We start from the raw sequence: 21743 nt of genomic DNA on the forward strand, positions 1-21743 counted from the left end.
TTGGTGTCAGAAATTTCTGAGTGTAATCACTTACATTCAGCAATAGAAAGCTCTAAAACAGGGGTGTCCAACCCGCGGCCCAAGGCAAGTTCCAATGAGGCCCAATAAACATGTAAACAAAACTGACAAATTTGTTTATTTTATTTTATTTATTTATTTCAATGAAAGGTTACATAGACTTTCTGTTAAGCAAATATGGACCCTTAATTTCCCAACCTTCCTCACTTCTTTATCTTTTGTCCTTTCTCTCCTTTCCCCGCATTTGGGTCTATAATCCTTTGAATCCAATTCCGGCTTTATTTAGTATTCCTTCCAGTGTTCCATAATTTGGCTACTTTGCGCCAAAGTTGGCTACCCTTTTTTTAGTTTGGCGTAAAAAATATCATTTGGCGCATTGGCTACTTTTTGGGCTACATCTTATTTATAAATATATTTAGTCGAATAAAAATGCACTTTAAAATGGTGTTTTGTCATTTTTTATTAATTAGAGACCCAAATGAAACAAATATTTGTGTTTTTCAAATAAATTTTTGTTTGTCTCCTTTATAATAAATGAATTTATCTATTTCTAAGTAAAAATAGGAAGTATCTGTAGAAGTAATTTTTTCAAATATCCTTTTTCGTGATAAAGATTTAATACTTATTACTATAATCTAGACATGTTAATCCTAAAATATACAAGTATATTTAAGGATTGGGCCACAAGTACAGTATATTATATATACGTGTGGCCCAAAACTCCATGACATCTTCCAATGTGGCCCAGAGAAACAAAAAGGTTGGACATCCCTGCTCTAAAAGCTGCACAAACCTTGCAATTGTGTCAATTAGGCCAGCCATCCTAGCCACCACAGAATCATGTTGTTAAGCATTAAAAACATGCCACAATGATGTAAATATATTTTTGTGGTATGTTTGATGACTCTTTTACTTTGTTATTTTTGTGCCAAATGTTACTCAAGTACATATTTACTTGGAGGAGTATATTTGAAATCTTTACTCTGAAATATGTAAGATTTTTTAGCAGTTTAATTCAAAATGGATAAGTCTGTCATATGAAATACAGGACAGTTGACACACTGCATGGTCCATGACAAAATATTAGGGTATAGTAGATTCATATCAGTCTCAAGTACAATAGGTACTTTTATTTCAAACTACAAGTAAAAAGTATTGCTTCTGGACACTATTTTCATTATCCTGGAAAATTAGGTAAAATGAACTTGCCCCATTTTGAATATCACCGATTGGGCTTCAATTTGTAAAATTGTAGACCTATAAATTCCCACTGTTGTCTGTCCATCTTTCTTTAATCTCTAGAACGGAATTAGATAGATGAAAGATGAGACCAGATAAGGAAACCTCCGGGGCAGGAGGCCCCAATTAACTATATACAAATTTCTGATGCAAACCGGAAGTCATGTTATTTCAATTCAAAAATTTTCCCCTGAAAAGTGTTAGATGATCGTCACGTTAAAGGAAAAATGTGATATACAGGGGCAACTAATTTGAGGTGGAGAGCATGTATTTTGAACTAAATAAATTTAAAATATGATTAAAAATTGCAGCCTGGCTTGCAATGATGTCACAAAAAATAATTGCTTGTTCAATTTAGAACCTTTATTTTGTAATTAAATGTAATGTAATGTATAATTAATTAAATGTATAGAATGTATATTCCATTTTTGTGAATGGCAATAACGTGGTCCCATATGTGTTCTCTAAGGCAAGGGGATGGAGTAGGAAATGATGGCATTCAGTTGGACGGAGCCACTCAATACAATTAACTACACTTATTACACGTTTAAACATTTATTAGACAGCACAAAAATTCATACAGTACATTGCACGTCTAAGTAAGACATAGTATTTACAGTTATATGTGTTGTCATCACAGAAAGAGGGTGTTTACAAATTATGATACCTTACAAATCCTGACAAATACTTCCTATTTTGGAAAGTTCAGGAAAACAGTTTTCGATGAGGTAGAGCTTTGAATTCAAACAATGTATCCCACATTGGAAAGCACCCAAATTGGAAAACAGAAATACAGATGAAGCATACAAATACAAATTCCATCAACTGGATAGAAAGGCACACAAACACTAATCCCAATGACGTCATTCTTTGTCATATTCAAAGGTGAAAATTTCTGAGGTGACTAGAAGTCAAGGGAAAGATGTCATAAAGTGTTGCTATGAACTTTGAGAAAGAATAAGTTGACACTTCTTAGGTCAGAAGATTGACATATACCAGCTTCTGATGAGATCATTATCGGGTTGTTTTCCATTTTGTTTTATTCAACTCTCACAATCTATATAAATAAAAATGTAATGTCCGTTTGTTCCTAATAGCTAATCTCCAAAAGTTCTTCACCGATTGCTTTGAAATTTTCACATAACGTTCCATTCGAATACCGGCATGTTTTTAAATAATATATATGTCGAAATTCCCTTCCCCCTGTGAGTTAATAATAAAAAAAAGTTATTTTTTAATAAACTTTCATAACAGATGGCGCCACACACAATTTTAACGTCGTACTAGTGTGTATTAGTTTTCCTTAACTTAAACAAATATTTTTCACCTGGAAAATTATGAAATATTTAGCTATAAAAGTTTAAAAATTAATTAAATCATATTTACAATTCCATATTTTTTGGGTTTTTTTTTGACTATTGCCATATAGTTCAAGAGACATTTCTGAGAACGAAACTTCGATTCAAGACATTAAGCTTACAGGTGATGCACTCTCTTAATGACATTTTCTCACAATCCAACTACAGTAGAACCGCTATTATCCAGATTTTCGATTATCCAGATTGTTCAAAATAAACAAAAATTTTACGAATTTGCTGATTTGCACTTGGCGAATTACAACACTGTTTATGTACGTGATGGAATGCATAACTTTTTTTGTTTCAACAGTGTCTCACCCAGCACAGTGGTCGTAAACTCTTATATTTTTATTACGACGTAAAATATATTTAACTTGACATACGTATTTATAAATAATTTATATTCAAATTACATCATTTCTACGACCAAGGGTGGCATAAGGCATGAACGATGTGGGCCACCGCCTATGCCTCGTGGTCCGAAGGGCCTCGTGCCTCGGAGGTTTATGCATTACTTAAAAGCCGTGAATGCGACCAAAAAATTTTACTCATCATAAAACGATAAATAGTTTGTCAAATTTTTATTTATAAAAATGNTATAGCACAGTTCATAAAAAATGATCTGCCCATGAAGTGCCTATTGGCCCATGCCAATTCATCCCACGGGCAGATGAGCCGTCATTGTTTTACATCAGATTCAGAAAGATAAAGTTTAATTTACTATTTCTTGAAAATTATGGTATTGAAACTCATTTCTTAATATTTCAAAAGTTTATCATGGAAAACTATTTTAACTTACATTACTTTAATTTGCTTCATGTTTTTAAAAAAACATAATTTCAACATAAACAAGGTTTGAATATGTAAAAAAAAAATACAAATAAACTAAACATCTATTTGAATTTAACACATCAAGACATTAAAGAAATTTAAAATGTTTTAATATAGAATTCAATAATAAAAGAATAATAGAAACCAAAATGAATAAGTCTTATACAGTATAATAATAGCCATATTTTAAATATTTTTTTTTAGAATTTAATTCAGTTTTAATGGCTTACTTAATACGAAATGAAGAAAGAAAAGTAACAACTTCTGTAGCACCAATCCATTTTCTTGTGTTTGTGAGCCTTCCTCCAAGCTGCTCACATCCTTGAGGATCAAAACCATGGCGCCAAGCATTTTCTATTAATTCTTGCAATTTGGATATTGAAGGAATTGAATTCTTTCCTGTTAAAAATTATTTTCCAATTACATTTGACTGAAAACAATTATTAAATAATTCTTTTATAATAATATTTTAAATTATTTTAATAAAAGTAAACTTTAATATGTAATCTTAAATTTTACCATTAAATAATCGGTGATTATAACCTGTATGATGCACTAAAGCTGATAGCAGCATCTGAATGTTACGATACCCACATCCCCATCCTTTATCTCCGTAAGTGGAACCATAATGATCAACAGTGGTACAAAGCCACGTATGTTCTACATTAGTAGTAGCCATGCTGAAAGCTCTTATTTTTGGTATTAAACCTAAAAAAAAAATTATTTTAATGAAAATATTCAAAAAATTCTAAGTATTTCATTCTTTAATGAAATTAAATAACTACCTTTAATACAAGAATGGCCATCGTCTACTCCATCTCTTTCTGCAATACAAAGTTCTACTTGGCGATTGTAATAATCTGTTACACTCATTTCTCCAGCATAAACAGCTCTCTGCATATTTGTGATAGATTGTTCCCTGAAATTTCCCTGGTTATCCATGCCATATTGTGCCTGCAATAAACGAAATTCTTGTTGTTCTCTAAGACGTTGCTGCTCCCGCTCCCTGTGTTCCATTTCCAATGCCAATAGATGATCTGCACTAGCATCACCTTAAATTAAAACAACAATACCGATTTATTTCAAAAATTAACATTTACAATCTATATTTAGAAAATTTAAAACAATTTAAAATATTAATACTTATTAGTTTTATAATTAATCCCTTGTCTTGTCTAACAAAAACATGAAACATTTTAATCTATCTCCCTGTTTAATATAATTTAATCCAAATTAAAGCTTATTTGCTAGCCACAAATGATTAAAGTGTATAAGATTTTAATTTCATACAAAAAAAAAAGCAAGTCTTTCTAATCAATTGTACAAAAATTGATTTAAAATGATGATGATAGATTTTTCTATAACGCAGATAACGACATTTTCTCACAATCCAACTATGTGGTAAGAGTGGGGATACTACTGCATACATTTTAATCAGAAAAATATTAGAATTATTTTTAAATGTAATTTGATGTTTAAAGAGGAATTAATCTATATAAATAAAAATGTTATGTTTGTTCAAAATCTTAAATCTCCAAAAGTTCTTCACCAATTGCTTTGAAATTTTGACACAACATTCCATTCGAATTCATGCGTGTTTTTATATAATTTAGACACGGGGAGAGGGTCAGGATTAAGGCTTACCGTGAAGAACTCGGCTTCTATTATACTATTTTAGGGTGCAGTTTTTTGAGTTTTTGATTGCATTTTAATAGGATACGTCAAGAGAATGTACACTAAGAAGGGATTTTTCGAAATTTCCCCCCATGGGGAAGTGTTATACATTTTTAATAGATACATTTTGAGTCACAGCAACACATGGCCGGGTCTGCTAGTTCATTTATAAAAATAATGTGAAGCAAGATATAATAATCATAATATGGCACCTAATGTTTGCTGAGAAAAATTGTTTATTAAATTACTTTTACAAACATTTTCAACCTAAGGCCATCCATCTTTAGGCTTGGGACTCAAAATATAAATTGTTACAAACATTGGGATGTATAGTAAATTGTTATATCTCTCTCCTGAGTGTGAGTTATATTGTATGTAAAGCAAATCTGAATTAAATAGTATTTTAACTTTTGATTATTTTTTCCATTTTTCTTCCTCCTTAAATTATGCATTTCTTTCCTCTGTTTTTGAACTACTATTTACTATATCACTTACACTAGTAAGTTCCATCCTTTGTCACCATTACTTTCACTTAATTAGTTACTTTATAATAAATTCATAAAGTTGTAAAAATCACTTTGATTAGTCACATTTAATAAATCTGTAATGAATGTAGTGTGTAAGAATCACTGCCAAATTTAAATTTCTCAGTAAAAAAACTAATAAACAAATACATCCAATAAGCAAAGACTATTGGATGTGTGCATATAACTAAAATTTTAATTATTGATGTTGTCGAAATCGTGTTGTCGATGTTGTCCGACAATTTGCTATATGCAAATTGTCGGATTGGTCGACGAGGTGGCAAAAAAAGACTTTTGAAATTTGTAAGTTTTAGTTTTTTAAAATCTGCAGAGTTTATCTTGTTTATGTAATAAAATGTAGAAAAGGTTTTGTTTTTAACCTGTAAAGTTAAAATTGTGATAAAAAATTGATATTGAAAATGTTAAAAAACTAAGTGTANTGCATTACAAACTTCAATTACTAGTTCTTGATAAGGTGGCTATTTAAAATCTTTCTTCTTTATTATATGAAAAGTATTTTAATCATCATCATGAAAATAGAATGCTTCAGTTTTTCTTCTACATTAACTTAATCCAAAGGCAAAGTTACTGAGGGGTTTGACAGAGCATTTCACCCATCGATGTTGGCAAAAATATGCCGCAAAAAATATATATATATATATATATATATTTCAAAATTAAAAGAAATGTAATATAAAGAAAAGACATGAGGGATAGGGAGAACGGGAGAAGAGCCAGCCATGTTGACTGGCTTTTTGTATGAACTATTGGTATCAGTTGGCAAAATCAGCTTCCATATCTCATCACAAGACTATCACATATAGTCTTGTGCCTGTGTTGTAAAAATTTAACTAAAAATATATTTTGTCTTAATGAAAGCATTGAAAATATTTTAATACATGAGATGATATAGAAAATTTAAATATGTAACTNGAAACGTTGATGTATGGAAAAAAACGTTCTAACTAAATAAAAGATTCAACTAGCCCAGTGTTGAGAAAAACGTCACTTCATTGTGCCTGTACACAATAAAATTTTAATTATTATTAGAATAAATTGCATAATGTGTTATAATTCATTTTAGTTAATTCACAAATTAATCTCAATATGAATAAACTTTCTTTGCTAGTCATTGATTGATTGCAAATATGAGATTTGCACTAGCTGTTTTTGTAATGATGAAAATATGTAATTACTGGATGAATATAGCACAGTTCATAAAAAATGATCTGCCCATGAAGTGCCTATTGGCCCATGCCAATTCATCCCACGGGCAGATGAGCCGTCATTGTTTTACATCAGATTCAGAAAGATAAAGTTTAATTTACTATTTCTTGAAAATTATGGTATTGAAACTCATTTCTTAATATTTCAAAAGTTTATCATGGAAAACTATTTTAACTTACATTACTTTAATTTGCTTCATGTTTTTAAAAAAACATAATTTCAACATAAACAAGGTTTGAATATGTAAAAAAAAAATACAAATAAACTAAACATCTATTTGAATTTAACACATCAAGACATTAAAGAAATTTAAAATGTTTTAATATAGAATTCAATAATAAAAGAATAATAGAAACCAAAATGAATAAGTCTTATACAGTATAATAATAGCCATATTTTAAATATTTTTTTTTAGAATTTAATTCAGTTTTAATGGCTTACTTAATACGAAATGAAGAAAGAAAAGTAACAACTTCTGTAGCACCAATCCATTTTCTTGTGTTTGTGAGCCTTCCTCCAAGCTGCTCACATCCTTGAGGATCAAAACCATGGCGCCAAGCATTTTCTATTAATTCTTGCAATTTGGATATTGAAGGAATTGAATTCTTTCCTGTTAAAAATTATTTTCCAATTACATTTGACTGAAAACAATTATTAAATAATTCTTTTATAATAATATTTTAAATTATTTTAATAAAAGTAAACTTTAATATGTAATCTTAAATTTTACCATTAAATAATCGGTGATTATAACCTGTATGATGCACTAAAGCTGATAGCAGCATCTGAATGTTACGATACCCACATCCCCATCCTTTATCTCCGTAAGTGGAACCATAATGATCAACAGTGGTACAAAGCCACGTATGTTCTACATTAGTAGTAGCCATGCTGAAAGCTCTTATTTTTGGTATTAAACCTAAAAAAAAAATTATTTTAATGAAAATATTCAAAAAATTCTAAGTATTTCATTCTTTAATGAAATTAAATAACTACCTTTAATACAAGAATGGCCATCGTCTACTCCATCTCTTTCTGCAATACAAAGTTCTACTTGGCGATTGTAATAATCTGTTACACTCATTTCTCCAGCATAAACAGCTCTCTGCATATTTGTGATAGATTGTTCCCTGAAATTTCCCTGGTTATCCATGCCATATTGTGCCTGCAATAAACGAAATTCTTGTTGTTCTCTAAGACGTTGCTGCTCCCGCTCCCTGTGTTCCATTTCCAATGCCAATAGATGATCTGCACTAGCATCACCTTAAATTAAAACAACAATACCGATTTATTTCAAAAATTAACATTTACAATCTATATTTAGAAAATTTAAAACAATTTAAAATATTAATACTTATTAGTTTTATAATTAATCCCTTGTCTTGTCTAACAAAAACATGAAACATTTTAATCTATCTCCCTGTTTAATATAATTTAATCCAAATTAAAGCTTATTTGCTAGCCACAAATGATTAAAATGTATAAGATTTTAATTTCATACAAAAAAAAAAGCAAGTCTTTCTAATCAATTGTACAAAAATTGATTTAAAATGATGATGATAGATTTTTCTATAACGCAGAAGCCAATCCCAACAATTATTACACAATAAGTTAAGATTTAACATGTCATCCATTAATGACACTTATTTTCATAAATAGTTTACCAATATAGTTTAATACTATATTGCTTTCTTAAATTAATGCTACAACTTTAGACTTTGTGAAAGTATGTAGCTAGTTTCTCAAGATCAATTAGTGTTCGTGCTTATAAAAAACCAAAATAACAATGTATCAATAATTTGTGATGAATAAAATATATTTAAAATGTCTCAATAAAAGATGATAAGCTATAATATAAGAAAAATAAGTTCATAAATACTAGCTTTAATTCTAAATCATTACTACTTATTTGTTACTAATCATTTTCATTAAAATAAGCTTAAGACTTAGATGACAAATCTAGAACTATGACATGTAGGCACTAAAAATCATATAATTTGTATGATTTTTAGTGCCTAGATGTCCTATTTTAGTGATGACTTAGCAAACAAAGATTCACTTATGTGTCTCCCGACAATGGGCTTGGTTGCCAAAAAGTACTTCATAGAAAAACTATTCAAGTGAACTCTAATAAAGCAAATTTTTTGTCATTGTTATACATATAATACAGTAGCCCCTTGTTATGTAGCATTCTATTCTATTACTCATTCGGACATATGACATTATTTTTTTCTCCTAAATATAAAAGTGCTTTAGCTAATAATGGATAGATATATCAGTTATATTGTGCCATCTGATATATCATTTATTTGGTTCATCTCCCCTATATGTATGATATAACAAGTATTTATATACAAATTACTGTAGAGTAAGTATATTTGGCCTCTAACAGTGTAATGAGTCGTGTTAATTTGAAAGCAATCCATTACAAAACAATAAATATAAATCACATTTGTTCTTTCATATACTGAAGTTCTAGAAGCTCTTATCTAAAATCAAATAAAAACCCAGAGTGGCCTTTAAAATAATTTATTTATCTATTTCTGATGGTTCACAACTACTCTCATATTTCATGTTATGAAAGATCATCTAAGAATTTTTACATGTATCTCAGAATTTCAAAATAATTTTGCTTACAATAAAATGTCAGCAATTAGGCTTTTAACATTGCCAGTCCTCTGTTCATAATGAGATTAGATGAATATTAAATAAGCAAAATACTACACTAAATGTAAGACAACTAATATAGATTGAATAATTTAGAATATTTTGAATTTTAGAAACATCTGGCAAAGTTTAAAGAAATACTTCACAAAATTTACAAAGAATAATCACTTTCAAACCATGAAAAATAGATAGAATAGTGAAGTAAAGATGGCTGAAGCAGTTAAGGTGTTATCCTATTGTTCTGAGGGACCGATATCAAATCTGGGCAGGGCAGAACATCCCAGGGATTTTTGGAATAATGTTATGATTCTTTATCTATCACATCTTTCATTTACTGTACTTATTCTAACATCTTTTTACTCAGTTTTATAACTTTCTTTTCTTATTACACTTATTTTCTAATATTTTCATCCACTAAACATGAATGACTTAATTCTTTGATATTTGTGGTAATTGTAGACAAATACTATAGAGTTGAATAACTAGAATAATATATTTAATAAAAAAAACTCACAATGCTTGCAGTTCAGCTACTATATAATACAATTTATCAAGAGTATCTATTCAAAATCTTTCAGTAAATTTCATGCATAGAGGGGTTTACTAGCCTAAATTCCAGTTATAGGAATTATACTGTAATGAACTTAAATATTCCTAGAATGGATGGTAAATGAAATTGTTTATTCATAAAATGTTCATGACTATTACCTCAATCTATTGTATAATCAATGCCCAATTTCATTCTTAACAACAAATTTTTATGCTACATTCAGATACAAGACAGCTGTGACCATATAGCATGTGAAGTATGTATTGTTTATGGGTATAAAGGCATACATTACAGTATTAATCCATTTAAACTAGATTAGTTTAACAGTTATCATCAACTAGATACAGTATATGCAAAATAAAACTTTAAAATGAATATAATTTATTTTATAATATGTTTTTAAGTTTTCAAAAACAAACAGAAGCTAGTGTAGTGCCACAATCCGCTTGCTTTAACTTGTAATTTATTGTTCAGCAGATTTGTTTCCATTATGTAACAGTTACCTGCTATCATATCTTCACTCAGTTGAAACTATTGAGTCTGCTGAGTGAGCTATTCACAATCATTACATCATTAAATAATTTACCAATAGGATAAGCTAAAAATAGCATTCATCATTGTAATAACTGCACATCTGATTACAATTATAACAAAAATGAAATCATTTACACAAATAAATCAAATAATTTTTGTAGAATTTTGTTAAATGGTGATTAAGTTTAAAAATTAAACTGAAGGCACAGCCTATTGAAAATATCTTCAATTTAATTTTTAAACTTAATCACCATCCGACAAAATTCTACAATTTAGTTGAATTATTCTGCAAATATTTATCACCAGGGGGCAGCTGAAAATGTAAATTTACCTGCACTTGCTTCTAGTAGATAAAAAGCTCTACTGTCCTCGAGAGATAAGGATTCAGCCTGCCACGATCTGGGCGAGGCATTGCATGTCAACTTGAACAATGTTAGTATACTGCTTTCTATATATGAGCCATCGAATAACATCACTCCCTTGGAACTAAAAACTTACGTCACTCAAACTGGACATTTCCAGTGACCAATGCGTGACTGCTCGTCAGAGAAAGAGCCTACTTAGTGCTAGACTCTCCAAATAAAAATAGAAGAAGAAGAGGTAAGGATGGAAGGAAAGAAGACGTCTGTGGCATTCCAGTTCCTATTTTTAAAACCGTGTTTTTAATTGGATATTTTTCTTTGATTTTAAGGGAAGTTTTAATTTTGACTGCCAAATAGCCTATAGAATAAGGTTTGTTGTCAAAAGTTTGTATTCCGGAACATTGAAAGTGAATAAATGGTGATTCCTTTTTCAATAAACTGTCTTCAATTTTATTTTTAATTTTATTTTTCAAATAATTTATTGTTATACAAATAAATAGAATTGAATTTTGTATAACAACAGAATTATTTTTTTTTATCCATAAACAAACAATAATTTTCATCTATTGTTCTCCTCGTTTTCTTGCCTACTAATAGTAAAATTCTATTTAAGTAAAAATAAGAATTCTGATCTTATAATGTACCCTTTCTTCTTTGCTGACTCCATAAATATGTCAAACTTGAAAACTTTCTAATAAATAAATTTTGCCGTAAGCATATCAGAGAAGTAAACTTCAAAACTTTGTTATATTGTATACAGTAAAACCTGTGTAAACCAGAATCACACAGTACTAAATATTTTTTTCAGTTTGGTAGGTTTCCATTTTAAACATGTTTCTTTTTAACATTAAAAAAAAAATTTGCTCCACTCTGGATAACTTTTTCCGCTAAGGCAGGTTTCTGATCTATTCAGGTTCTGCTTTAGACGAGTTTTACTGTAAACAAGCAATTATTTATTGTGACATCATCACAATGCTTTAAATTTATTTCATTTTAGCTAACTGAACACAGTTAAATAATATGAACATTAGTCCATTATAACCCAGTGTCCTATGTATAGAAAGTACTTTGGAGATCCTAGCATGCTACATAATAATTCCTCTGTAAAAATTTCTGTTTAGATTTGAAGTGTACATATTTGTGCTTGTATTGCTCTATTTCACTTTTTAATGTTAGCCAGGTGTATTATAGAACTGATCAGGACAAGTCATATTTCTATACTGAAACAGTTGAGCTGAAACTTCCTGAAAGAATTTCATAGAAATGGCACCATCAGAGAAAATAGAGTTGACAACGATCCTCTTATTAATTCCAAAGATTTAGAAAAATTATTTATAGAATCATTTGACTACAAATTTGATTGTAAGAATAAGATACTAATGATAAAATAGAGTCACAATAAATGCATATTATTACGCTCAAATTATGACACTGTCCAACCACTCTTGCATCTATAGAGATGGAGCAAAAGGGTAAACAGAAAGATGTCAAAACAGCAACCTGTAGTAATAAACAATCATAACAAATATATGGGAGGTGTGAACCTTATCATTAGCTTCCAGAAAAAACAGAATTTATGTTGGAGGTAAGAAATGGAATTAGTGCCTGTTTACCAGAATCATTGAAAAAGTTGCTGTCAATGGATTCATCTTAAAAAATGTCATCAATGGAAAAAAAACAATACTAACCAAAGATTTTTGTAGAAACATTGCAGTGAATCTTCTCAAAATTGGACTTGGAAATAAAATGAGAGGAAAAGCAAGTTAGTTTACCAAGCATTTATAATGTTTTTGAAAATGCAGGATATGTTGGGAAGAACATTATTTCCAAAAGAGATAAGCAAAGGCAATTCCCTAATTGCAAAAGTAAACCTTCTACAAAAAATGTAATGTTACTTTGCACATCACATTTCTTGAAAATTACATAAAATAAAATGAAAAAATTAAATTGTTGTTAAAAATGTTTTAATTGTATATTCTTTATATAAATAAATTCATAATAATTCATTATTTACTAGTTATTAAGGCCCATTTGAGAAATTGACAGTCATTTACTCAAAATCATCTAAACTGAATTTGAATAAATATATTATGGAGATATGCATGTTATTGCCATTCAAAATAAATAAATTCTGTTTAAAATATACACAAAAAGTTTGAGTTCTAATAGGTTAGTTATAATTTATTTAAAATTATAATTACTTGTTAATTGTAACTTTTCTATTATTGAAAATTTTAAATTACTGTATAATTTTTTGAAAAAATTTGCTTGAGTTATGCATGGTCCAAAGTAGCATAAATTTACTGTATTTATTTTCAAAATGTTTTATTTTGCTTCAGACTAATATTTATGTAATTGAAATTGTATAATTCATTCATCGTTTTCAACGCCTGCTATCTTGAGATAATTGTGGGATAGCAGTCCCAATAGTCTTCCAATGGCCTTGATCTGCAGTAACTGAATTCAACTCTTCTAGAATTCCAAGACACATCCAGACTGGTTCACAAACGTGATCCATTAGTTCTAGTTCTTGGCTCTTCTTGAGTCCTTTTGGATAGGAAAACAAATATTCTTTATTGTGACACTGCTTGTTGCTGCTGCAAACTCTGTCAAGTCTCTTAACACTAGTAGCAAATATGAGAAATCTTATCTCATTGTCTGTATTTGAAATTGTACACTTTCAGTCATTACCCAATAACCATGTTCATAAGCAAAGATTAGAACACAGATTGAGTGGAAGACTGACAGCTTTGTTTTCTTCCCTAGCTTTCCCTTGAGCACTACTGATTAATTTTGTTCCTGTAGTACAGTGCTTCCTTGACCAATCTGACTGTCCATTTCTGAGTTGCTTTCATTCCTCTTTAATGCAAATTGACAGTCATTTACTCAAAATCATCTAAACTGAATTTGAATAAATATATTATGGAGATATGCATGTTATTGCAATGGAATGAATAGGGATGTGTTACAGGCATTCACAAATGAAAATATATACTGTATACATTTTTTAAAAATAATACCATAACACATTTAATGCAAAATTTTTACTAATATGAAGTAATAATAAATTAATAATACAGAAATTATAACTTATTCATTTATAGCCAAATATGCTGCAGTGTTTATAGTACCATTGTGTTGTTCTTGTACAGCCAGCTGCTGCTGGACACAACTTCAGTTCTGCAATGATGGTCCTGGTTGGGAATCATCCATAGATAACAGGCTAGGCTGAAGATCATGCACCTGCATTAAATATGATCCATGCCTTTCTTTTCCTCTTATGTAGAATTTCATAGTAAGATGCTAAGGCTTCATTTAAATTCCTTTTTACAAAGTCACTTCACTCTTAATCAGGGTCCATTTTGCAACACTCTTCAATCAAGTTGGCATTAGCAAGAAATCATTTAAGTGCATCAATAGTTATTATTTTTACAACATACTCTGGTTCATCATCATTTGTCTCCTCCTCTGTGAGTCTAAATGTTCTACCAAATTTGTTTATTCTTCTATATAGATATTTGCATTTAGTAGTTACAAAAAGTATTTTACATATTGTGGAAAAAAGTTTTTTTGAGATTTATTTTTTGGGGAAAAATTTAAACCAGCATTACTGTCAATCAGTACAAATCAATCCAACATAAAATGAGGATAGCCTGAACAAAGATCCAATGCATGTTCCTCAAATCTTTTCACATTACAAGGTTGATCATGGAAGTTCCATTGAAAAGTCCAATATGATTTTATATATTTTATACCTTTAAAATCATGTTTAAATGTATTTAAGATATTTTATTAAGACCTGATGGTTTTNTGTATAAGATTTTAATTTCATACAAAAAAAAAAGCAAGTCTTTCTAATCAATTGTACAAAAATTGATTTAAAATGATGATGATAGATTTTTCTATAACGCAGAAGCCAATCCCAACAATTATTACACAATAAGTTAAGATTTAACATGTCATCCATTAATGACACTTATTTTCATAAATAGTTTACCAATATAGTTTAATACTATATTGCTTTCTTAAATTAATGCTACAACTTTAGACTTTGTGAAAGTATGTAGCTAGTTTCTCAAGATCAATTAGTGTTCGTGCTTATAAAAAACCAAAATAACAATGTATCAATAATTTGTGATGAATAAAATATATTTAAAATGTCTCAATAAAAGATGATAAGCTATAATATAAGAAAAATAAGTTCATAAATACTAGCTTTAATTCTAAATCATTACTACTTATTTGTTACTAATCATTTTCATTAAAATAAGCTTAAGACTTAGATGACAAATCTAGAACTATGACATGTAGGCACTAAAAATCATATAATTTGTATGATTTTTAGTGCCTAGATGTCCTATTTTAGTGATGACTTAGCAAACAAAGATTCACTTATGTGTCTCCCGACAATGGGCTTGGTTGCCAAAAAGTACTTCATAGAAAAACTATTCAAGTGAACTCTAATAAAGCAAATTTTTTGTCATTGTTATACATATAATACAGTAGCCCCTTGTTATGTAGCATTCTATTCTATTACTCATTCGGACATATGACATTATTTTTTTCTCCTAAATATAAAAGTGCTTTAGCTAATAATGGATAGATATATCAGTTATATTGTGCCATCTGATATATCATTTATTTGGTTCATCTCCCCTATATGTATGATATAACAAGTATTTATATACAAATTACTGTAGAGTAAGTATATTTGGCCTCTAACAGTGTAATGAGTCGTGTTAATTTGAAAGCAATCCATTACAAAACAATAAATATAAATCACATTTGTTCTTTCATATACTGAAGTTCTAGAAGCTCTTATCTAAAATCAAATAAAAACCCAGAGTGGCCTTTAAAATAATTTATTTATCTATTTCTGATGGTTCACAACTACTCTCATATTTCATGTTATGAAAGATCATCTAAGAATTTTTACATGTATCTCAGAATTTCAAAATAATTTTGCTTACAATAAAATGTCAGCAATTAGGCTTTTAACATTGCCAGTCCTCTGTTCATAATGAGATTAGATGAATATTAAATAAGCAAAATACTACACTAAATGTAAGACAACTAATATAGATTGAATAATTTAGAATATTTTGAATTTTAGAAACATCTGGCAAAGTTTAAAGAAATACTTCACAAAATTTACAAAGAATAATCACTTTCAAACCATGAAAAATAGATAGAATAGTGAAGTAAAGATGGCTGAAGCAGTTAAGGTGTTATCCTATTGTTCTGAGGGACCGATATCAAATCTGGGCAGGGCAGAACATCCCAGGGATTTTTGGAATAATGTTATGATTCTTTATCTATCACATCTTTCATTTACTGTACTTATTCTAACATCTTTTTACTCAGTTTTATAACTTTCTTTTCTTATTACACTTATTTTCTAATATTTTCATCCACTAAACATGAATGACTTAATTCTTTGATATTTGTGGTAATTGTAGACAAATACTATAGAGTTGAATAACTAGAATAATATATTTAATAAAAAAAACTCACAATGCTTGCAGTTCAGCTACTATATAATACAATTTATCAAGAGTATCTATTCAAAATCTTTCAGTAAATTTCATGCATAGAGGGGTTTACTAGCCTAAATTCCAGTTATAGGAATTATACTGTAATGAACTTAAATATTCCTAGAATGGATGGTAAATGAAATTGTTTATTCATAAAATGTTCATGACTATTACCTCAATCTATTGTATAATCAATGCCCAATTTCATTCTTAACAACAAATTTTTATGCTACATTCAGATACAAGACAGCTGTGACCATATAGCATGTGAAGTATGTATTGTTTATGGGTATAAAGGCATACATTACAGTATTAATCCATTTAAACTAGATTAGTTTAACAGTTATCATCAACTAGATACAGTATATGCAAAATAAAACTTTAAAATGAATATAATTTATTTTATAATATGTTTTTAAGTTTTCAAAAACAAACAGAAGCTAGTGTAGTGCCACAATCCGCTTGCTTTAACTTGTAATTTATTGTTCAGCAGATTTGTTTCCATTATGTAACAGTTACCTGCTATCATATCTTCACTCAGTTGAAACTATTGAGTCTGCTGAGTGAGCTATTCACAATCATTACATCATTAAATAATTTACCAATAGGATAAGCTAAAAATAGCATTCATCATTGTAATAACTGCACATCTGATTACAATTATAACAAAAATGAAATCATTTACACAAATAAATCAAATAATTTTTGTAGAATTTTGTTAAATGGTGATTAAGTTTAAAAATTAAACTGAAGGCACAGCCTATTGAAAATATCTTCAATTTAATTTTTAAACTTAATCACCATCCGACAAAATTCTACAATTTAGTTGAATTATTCTGCAAATATTTATCACCAGGGGGCAGCTGAAAATGTAAATTTACCTGCACTTGCTTCTAGTAGATAAAAAGCTCTACTGTCCTCGAGAGATAAGGATTCAGCCTGCCACGATCTGGGCGAGGCATTGCATGTCAACTTGAACAATGTTAGTATACTGCTTTCTATATATGAGCCATCGAATAACATCACTCCCTTGGAACTAAAAACTTACGTCACTCAAACTGGACATTTCCAGTGACCAATGCGTGACTGCTCGTCAGAGAAAGAGCCTACTTAGTGCTAGACTCTCCAAATAAAAATAGAAGAAGAAGAGGTAAGGATGGAAGGAAAGAAGACGTCTGTGGCATTCCAGTTCCTATTTTTAAAACCGTGTTTTTAATTGGATATTTTTCTTTGATTTTAAGGGAAGTTTTAATTTTGACTGCCAAATAGCCTATAGAATAAGGTTTGTTGTCAAAAGTTTGTATTCCGGAACATTGAAAGTGAATAAATGGTGATTCCTTTTTCAATAAACTGTCTTCAATTTTATTTTTAATTTTATTTTTCAAATAATTTATTGTTATACAAATAAATAGAATTGAATTTTGTATAACAACAGAATTATTTTTTTTTATCCATAAACAAACAATAATTTTCATCTATTGTTCTCCTCGTTTTCTTGCCTACTAATAGTAAAATTCTATTTAAGTAAAAATAAGAATTCTGATCTTATAATGTACCCTTTCTTCTTTGCTGACTCCATAAATATGTCAAACTTGAAAACTTTCTAATAAATAAATTTTGCCGTAAGCATATCAGAGAAGTAAACTTCAAAACTTTGTTATATTGTATACAGTAAAACCTGTGTAAACCAGAATCACACAGTACTAAATATTTTTTTCAGTTTGGTAGGTTTCCATTTTAAACATGTTTCTTTTTAACATTAAAAAAAAAATTTGCTCCACTCTGGATAACTTTTTCCGCTAAGGCAGGTTTCTGATCTATTCAGGTTCTGCTTTAGACGAGTTTTACTGTAAACAAGCAATTATTTATTGTGACATCATCACAATGCTTTAAATTTATTTCATTTTAGCTAACTGAACACAGTTAAATAATATGAACATTAGTCCATTATAACCCAGTGTCCTATGTATAGAAAGTACTTTGGAGATCCTAGCATGCTACATAATAATTCCTCTGTAAAAATTTCTGTTTAGATTTGAAGTGTACATATTTGTGCTTGTATTGCTCTATTTCACTTTTTAATGTTAGCCAGGTGTATTATAGAACTGATCAGGACAAGTCATATTTCTATACTGAAACAGTTGAGCTGAAACTTCCTGAAAGAATTTCATAGAAATGGCACCATCAGAGAAAATAGAGTTGACAACGATCCTCTTATTAATTCCAAAGATTTAGAAAAATTATTTATAGAATCATTTGACTACAAATTTGATTGTAAGAATAAGATACTAATGATAAAATAGAGTCACAATAAATGCATATTATTACGCTCAAATTATGACACTGTCCAACCACTCTTGCATCTATAGAGATGGAGCAAAAGGGTAAACAGAAAGATGTCAAAACAGCAACCTGTAGTAATAAACAATCATAACAAATATATGGGAGGTGTGAACCTTATCATTAGCTTCCAGAAAAAACAGAATTTATGTTGGAGGTAAGAAATGGAATTAGTGCCTGTTTACCAGAATCATTGAAAAAGTTGCTGTCAATGGATTCATCTTAAAAAATGTCATCAATGGAAAAAAAACAATACTAACCAAAGATTTTTGTAGAAACATTGCAGTGAATCTTCTCAAAATTGGACTTGGAAATAAAATGAGAGGAAAAGCAAGTTAGTTTACCAAGCATTTATAATGTTTTTGAAAATGCAGGATATGTTGGGAAGAACATTATTTCCAAAAGAGATAAGCAAAGGCAATTCCCTAATTGCAAAAGTAAACCTTCTACAAAAAATGTAATGTTACTTTGCACATCACATTTCTTGAAAATTACATAAAATAAAATGAAAAAATTAAATTGTTGTTAAAAATGTTTTAATTGTATATTCTTTATATAAATAAATTCATAATAATTCATTATTTACTAGTTATTAAGGCCCATTTGAGAAATTGACAGTCATTTACTCAAAATCATCTAAACTGAATTTGAATAAATATATTATGGAGATATGCATGTTATTGCCATTCAAAATAAATAAATTCTGTTTAAAATATACACAAAAAGTTTGAGTTCTAATAGGTTAGTTATAATTTATTTAAAATTATAATTACTTGTTAATTGTAACTTTTCTATTATTGAAAATTTTAAATTACTGTATAATTTTTTGAAAAAATTTGCTTGAGTTATGCATGGTCCAAAGTAGCATAAATTTACTGTATTTATTTTCAAAATGTTTTATTTTGCTTCAGACTAATATTTATGTAATTGAAATTGTATAATTCATTCATCGTTTTCAACGCCTGCTATCTTGAGATAATTGTGGGATAGCAGTCCCAATAGTCTTCCAATGGCCTTGATCTGCAGTAACTGAATTCAACTCTTCTAGAATTCCAAGACACATCCAGACTGGTTCACAAACGTGATCCATTAGTTCTAGTTCTTGGCTCTTCTTGAGTCCTTTTGGATAGGAAAACAAATATTCTTTATTGTGACACTGCTTGTTGCTGCTGCAAACTCTGTCAAGTCTCTTAACACTAGTAGCAAATATGAGAAATCTTATCTCATTGTCTGTATTTGAAATTGTACACTTTCAGTCATTACCCAATAACCATGTTCATAAGCAAAGATTAGAACACAGATTGAGTGGAAGACTGACAGCTTTGTTTTCTTCCCTAGCTTTCCCTTGAGCACTACTGATTAATTTTGTTCCTGTAGTACAGTGCTTCCTTGACCAATCTGACTGTCCATTTCTGAGTTGCTTTCATTCCTCTTTAATGCAAATTGACAGTCATTTACTCAAAATCATCTAAACTGAATTTGAATAAATATATTATGGAGATATGCATGTTATTGCAATGGAATGAATAGGGATGTGTTACAGGCATTCACAAATGAAAATATATACTGTATACATTTTTTAAAAATAATACCATAACACATTTAATGCAAAATTTTTACTAATATGAAGTAATAATAAATTAATAATACAGAAATTATAACTTATTCATTTATAGCCAAATATGCTGCAGTGTTTATAGTACCATTGTGTTGTTCTTGTAATCTCTAAATATTTAAACTTCACCCATCTCAATGTAACTCCATTTAGCTGGAAAGTATATTGAACAGGATTTCTTGAGTACCAACACTTCCAATCTTTGGCATGGTTATTTTACATTGCATAGCCTATATATTAAATTGCATTACAAACTTCAATTACTAGTTCTTGATAAGGTGGCTATTTAAAATCTTTCTTCTTTATTATATGAAAAGTATTTTAATCATCATCATGAAAATAGAATGCTTCAGTTTTTCTTCTACATTAACTTAATCCAAAGGCAAAGTTACTGAGGGGTTTGACAGAGCATTTCACCCATCGATGTTGGCAAAAATATGCCGCAAAAAATATATATATATATATATATATATTTCAAAATTAAAAGAAATGTAATATAAAGAAAAGACATGAGGGATAGGGAGAACGGGAGAAGAGCCAGCCATGTTGACTGGCTTTTTGTATGAACTATTGGTATCAGTTGGCAAAATCAGCTTCCATATCTCATCACAAGACTATCACATATAGTCTTGTGCCTGTGTTGTAAAAATTTAACTAAAAATATATTTTGTCTTAATGAAAGCATTGAAAATATTTTAATACATGAGATGATATAGAAAATTTAAATATGTAACTGAAATTTCTTGAATAGATTCTCAAATAAATTTCTTGAATTCTTACCAATTACTTGAATAGAAAAATCTATTAAAATATTTATTATATCAGATAATTAATAAAGTAAACAATTTTAAAAGTATAAATCATCAAAAATCAAATTTAAGAATGAAACTATAATTTTTGGAAAATTTACACTTTATGGAAAGAAAAGTTAGTTTCTTGACTTTAATTACATTGTTATTATGTAATTTTCTCTGTATAAAAATCTAAAATTGGAAAGTTTTGATTCACTAAAAATATTTTTCTTATTAAAGAATATAAATTCATCAAAATATTTTTATAAATGATATAATTATTTTACTAACAAATACTAAAATAATTTATAATAAAATTATATAAATGACCTTAAATAAATTATAATCACTATCTAATATCTCAAAAGGTTAAAGTTGGCAAAAATTTTAAATGCAAAATTGTATTTTAAAGATATGTATGACTTTTTTCCACAAGCAAATAGCATTACATCTCATTATACAAATGTCAGTAAATAATT

At 28.9% G+C, this 21743-nt stretch overlaps 1 protein-coding gene across 2 annotated transcripts in view; it reads right to left on the reverse strand.

Annotated features, from left to right (window-relative positions):
- The window catches only part of LOC111624468 (zinc finger with UFM1-specific peptidase domain protein-like), a 40937-nt gene that overhangs the window by 9131 nt on the left and 10063 nt on the right, over nt 1-21743 (reverse strand). For both annotated transcript variants that reach the window (XR_002756578.1, XM_023367310.1), the window contains exons 2-4: nt 7868-8134; nt 7602-7790; nt 7313-7481 (exon numbers count right to left, since the gene is read on the reverse strand). Coding sequence is in view for 1 of the 2 variants with exons in the window: in XM_023367310.1 (XP_023223078.1) it covers nt 7313-7481; nt 7602-7790; nt 7868-8134 (625 nt within the window). In the remaining variant the exon portion in view is untranslated. The remainder of the gene's footprint in view (nt 1-7312; nt 7482-7601; nt 7791-7867; nt 8135-21743) is intronic.

This window comes from Centruroides sculpturatus, unplaced genomic scaffold, assembly GCF_000671375.1.
Source record: "Centruroides sculpturatus isolate CEXI.00-Female unplaced genomic scaffold, Cexi_2.0 scaffold286, whole genome shotgun sequence".
NCBI lineage: Eukaryota > Metazoa > Arthropoda > Arachnida > Scorpiones > Buthidae > Centruroides > Centruroides sculpturatus.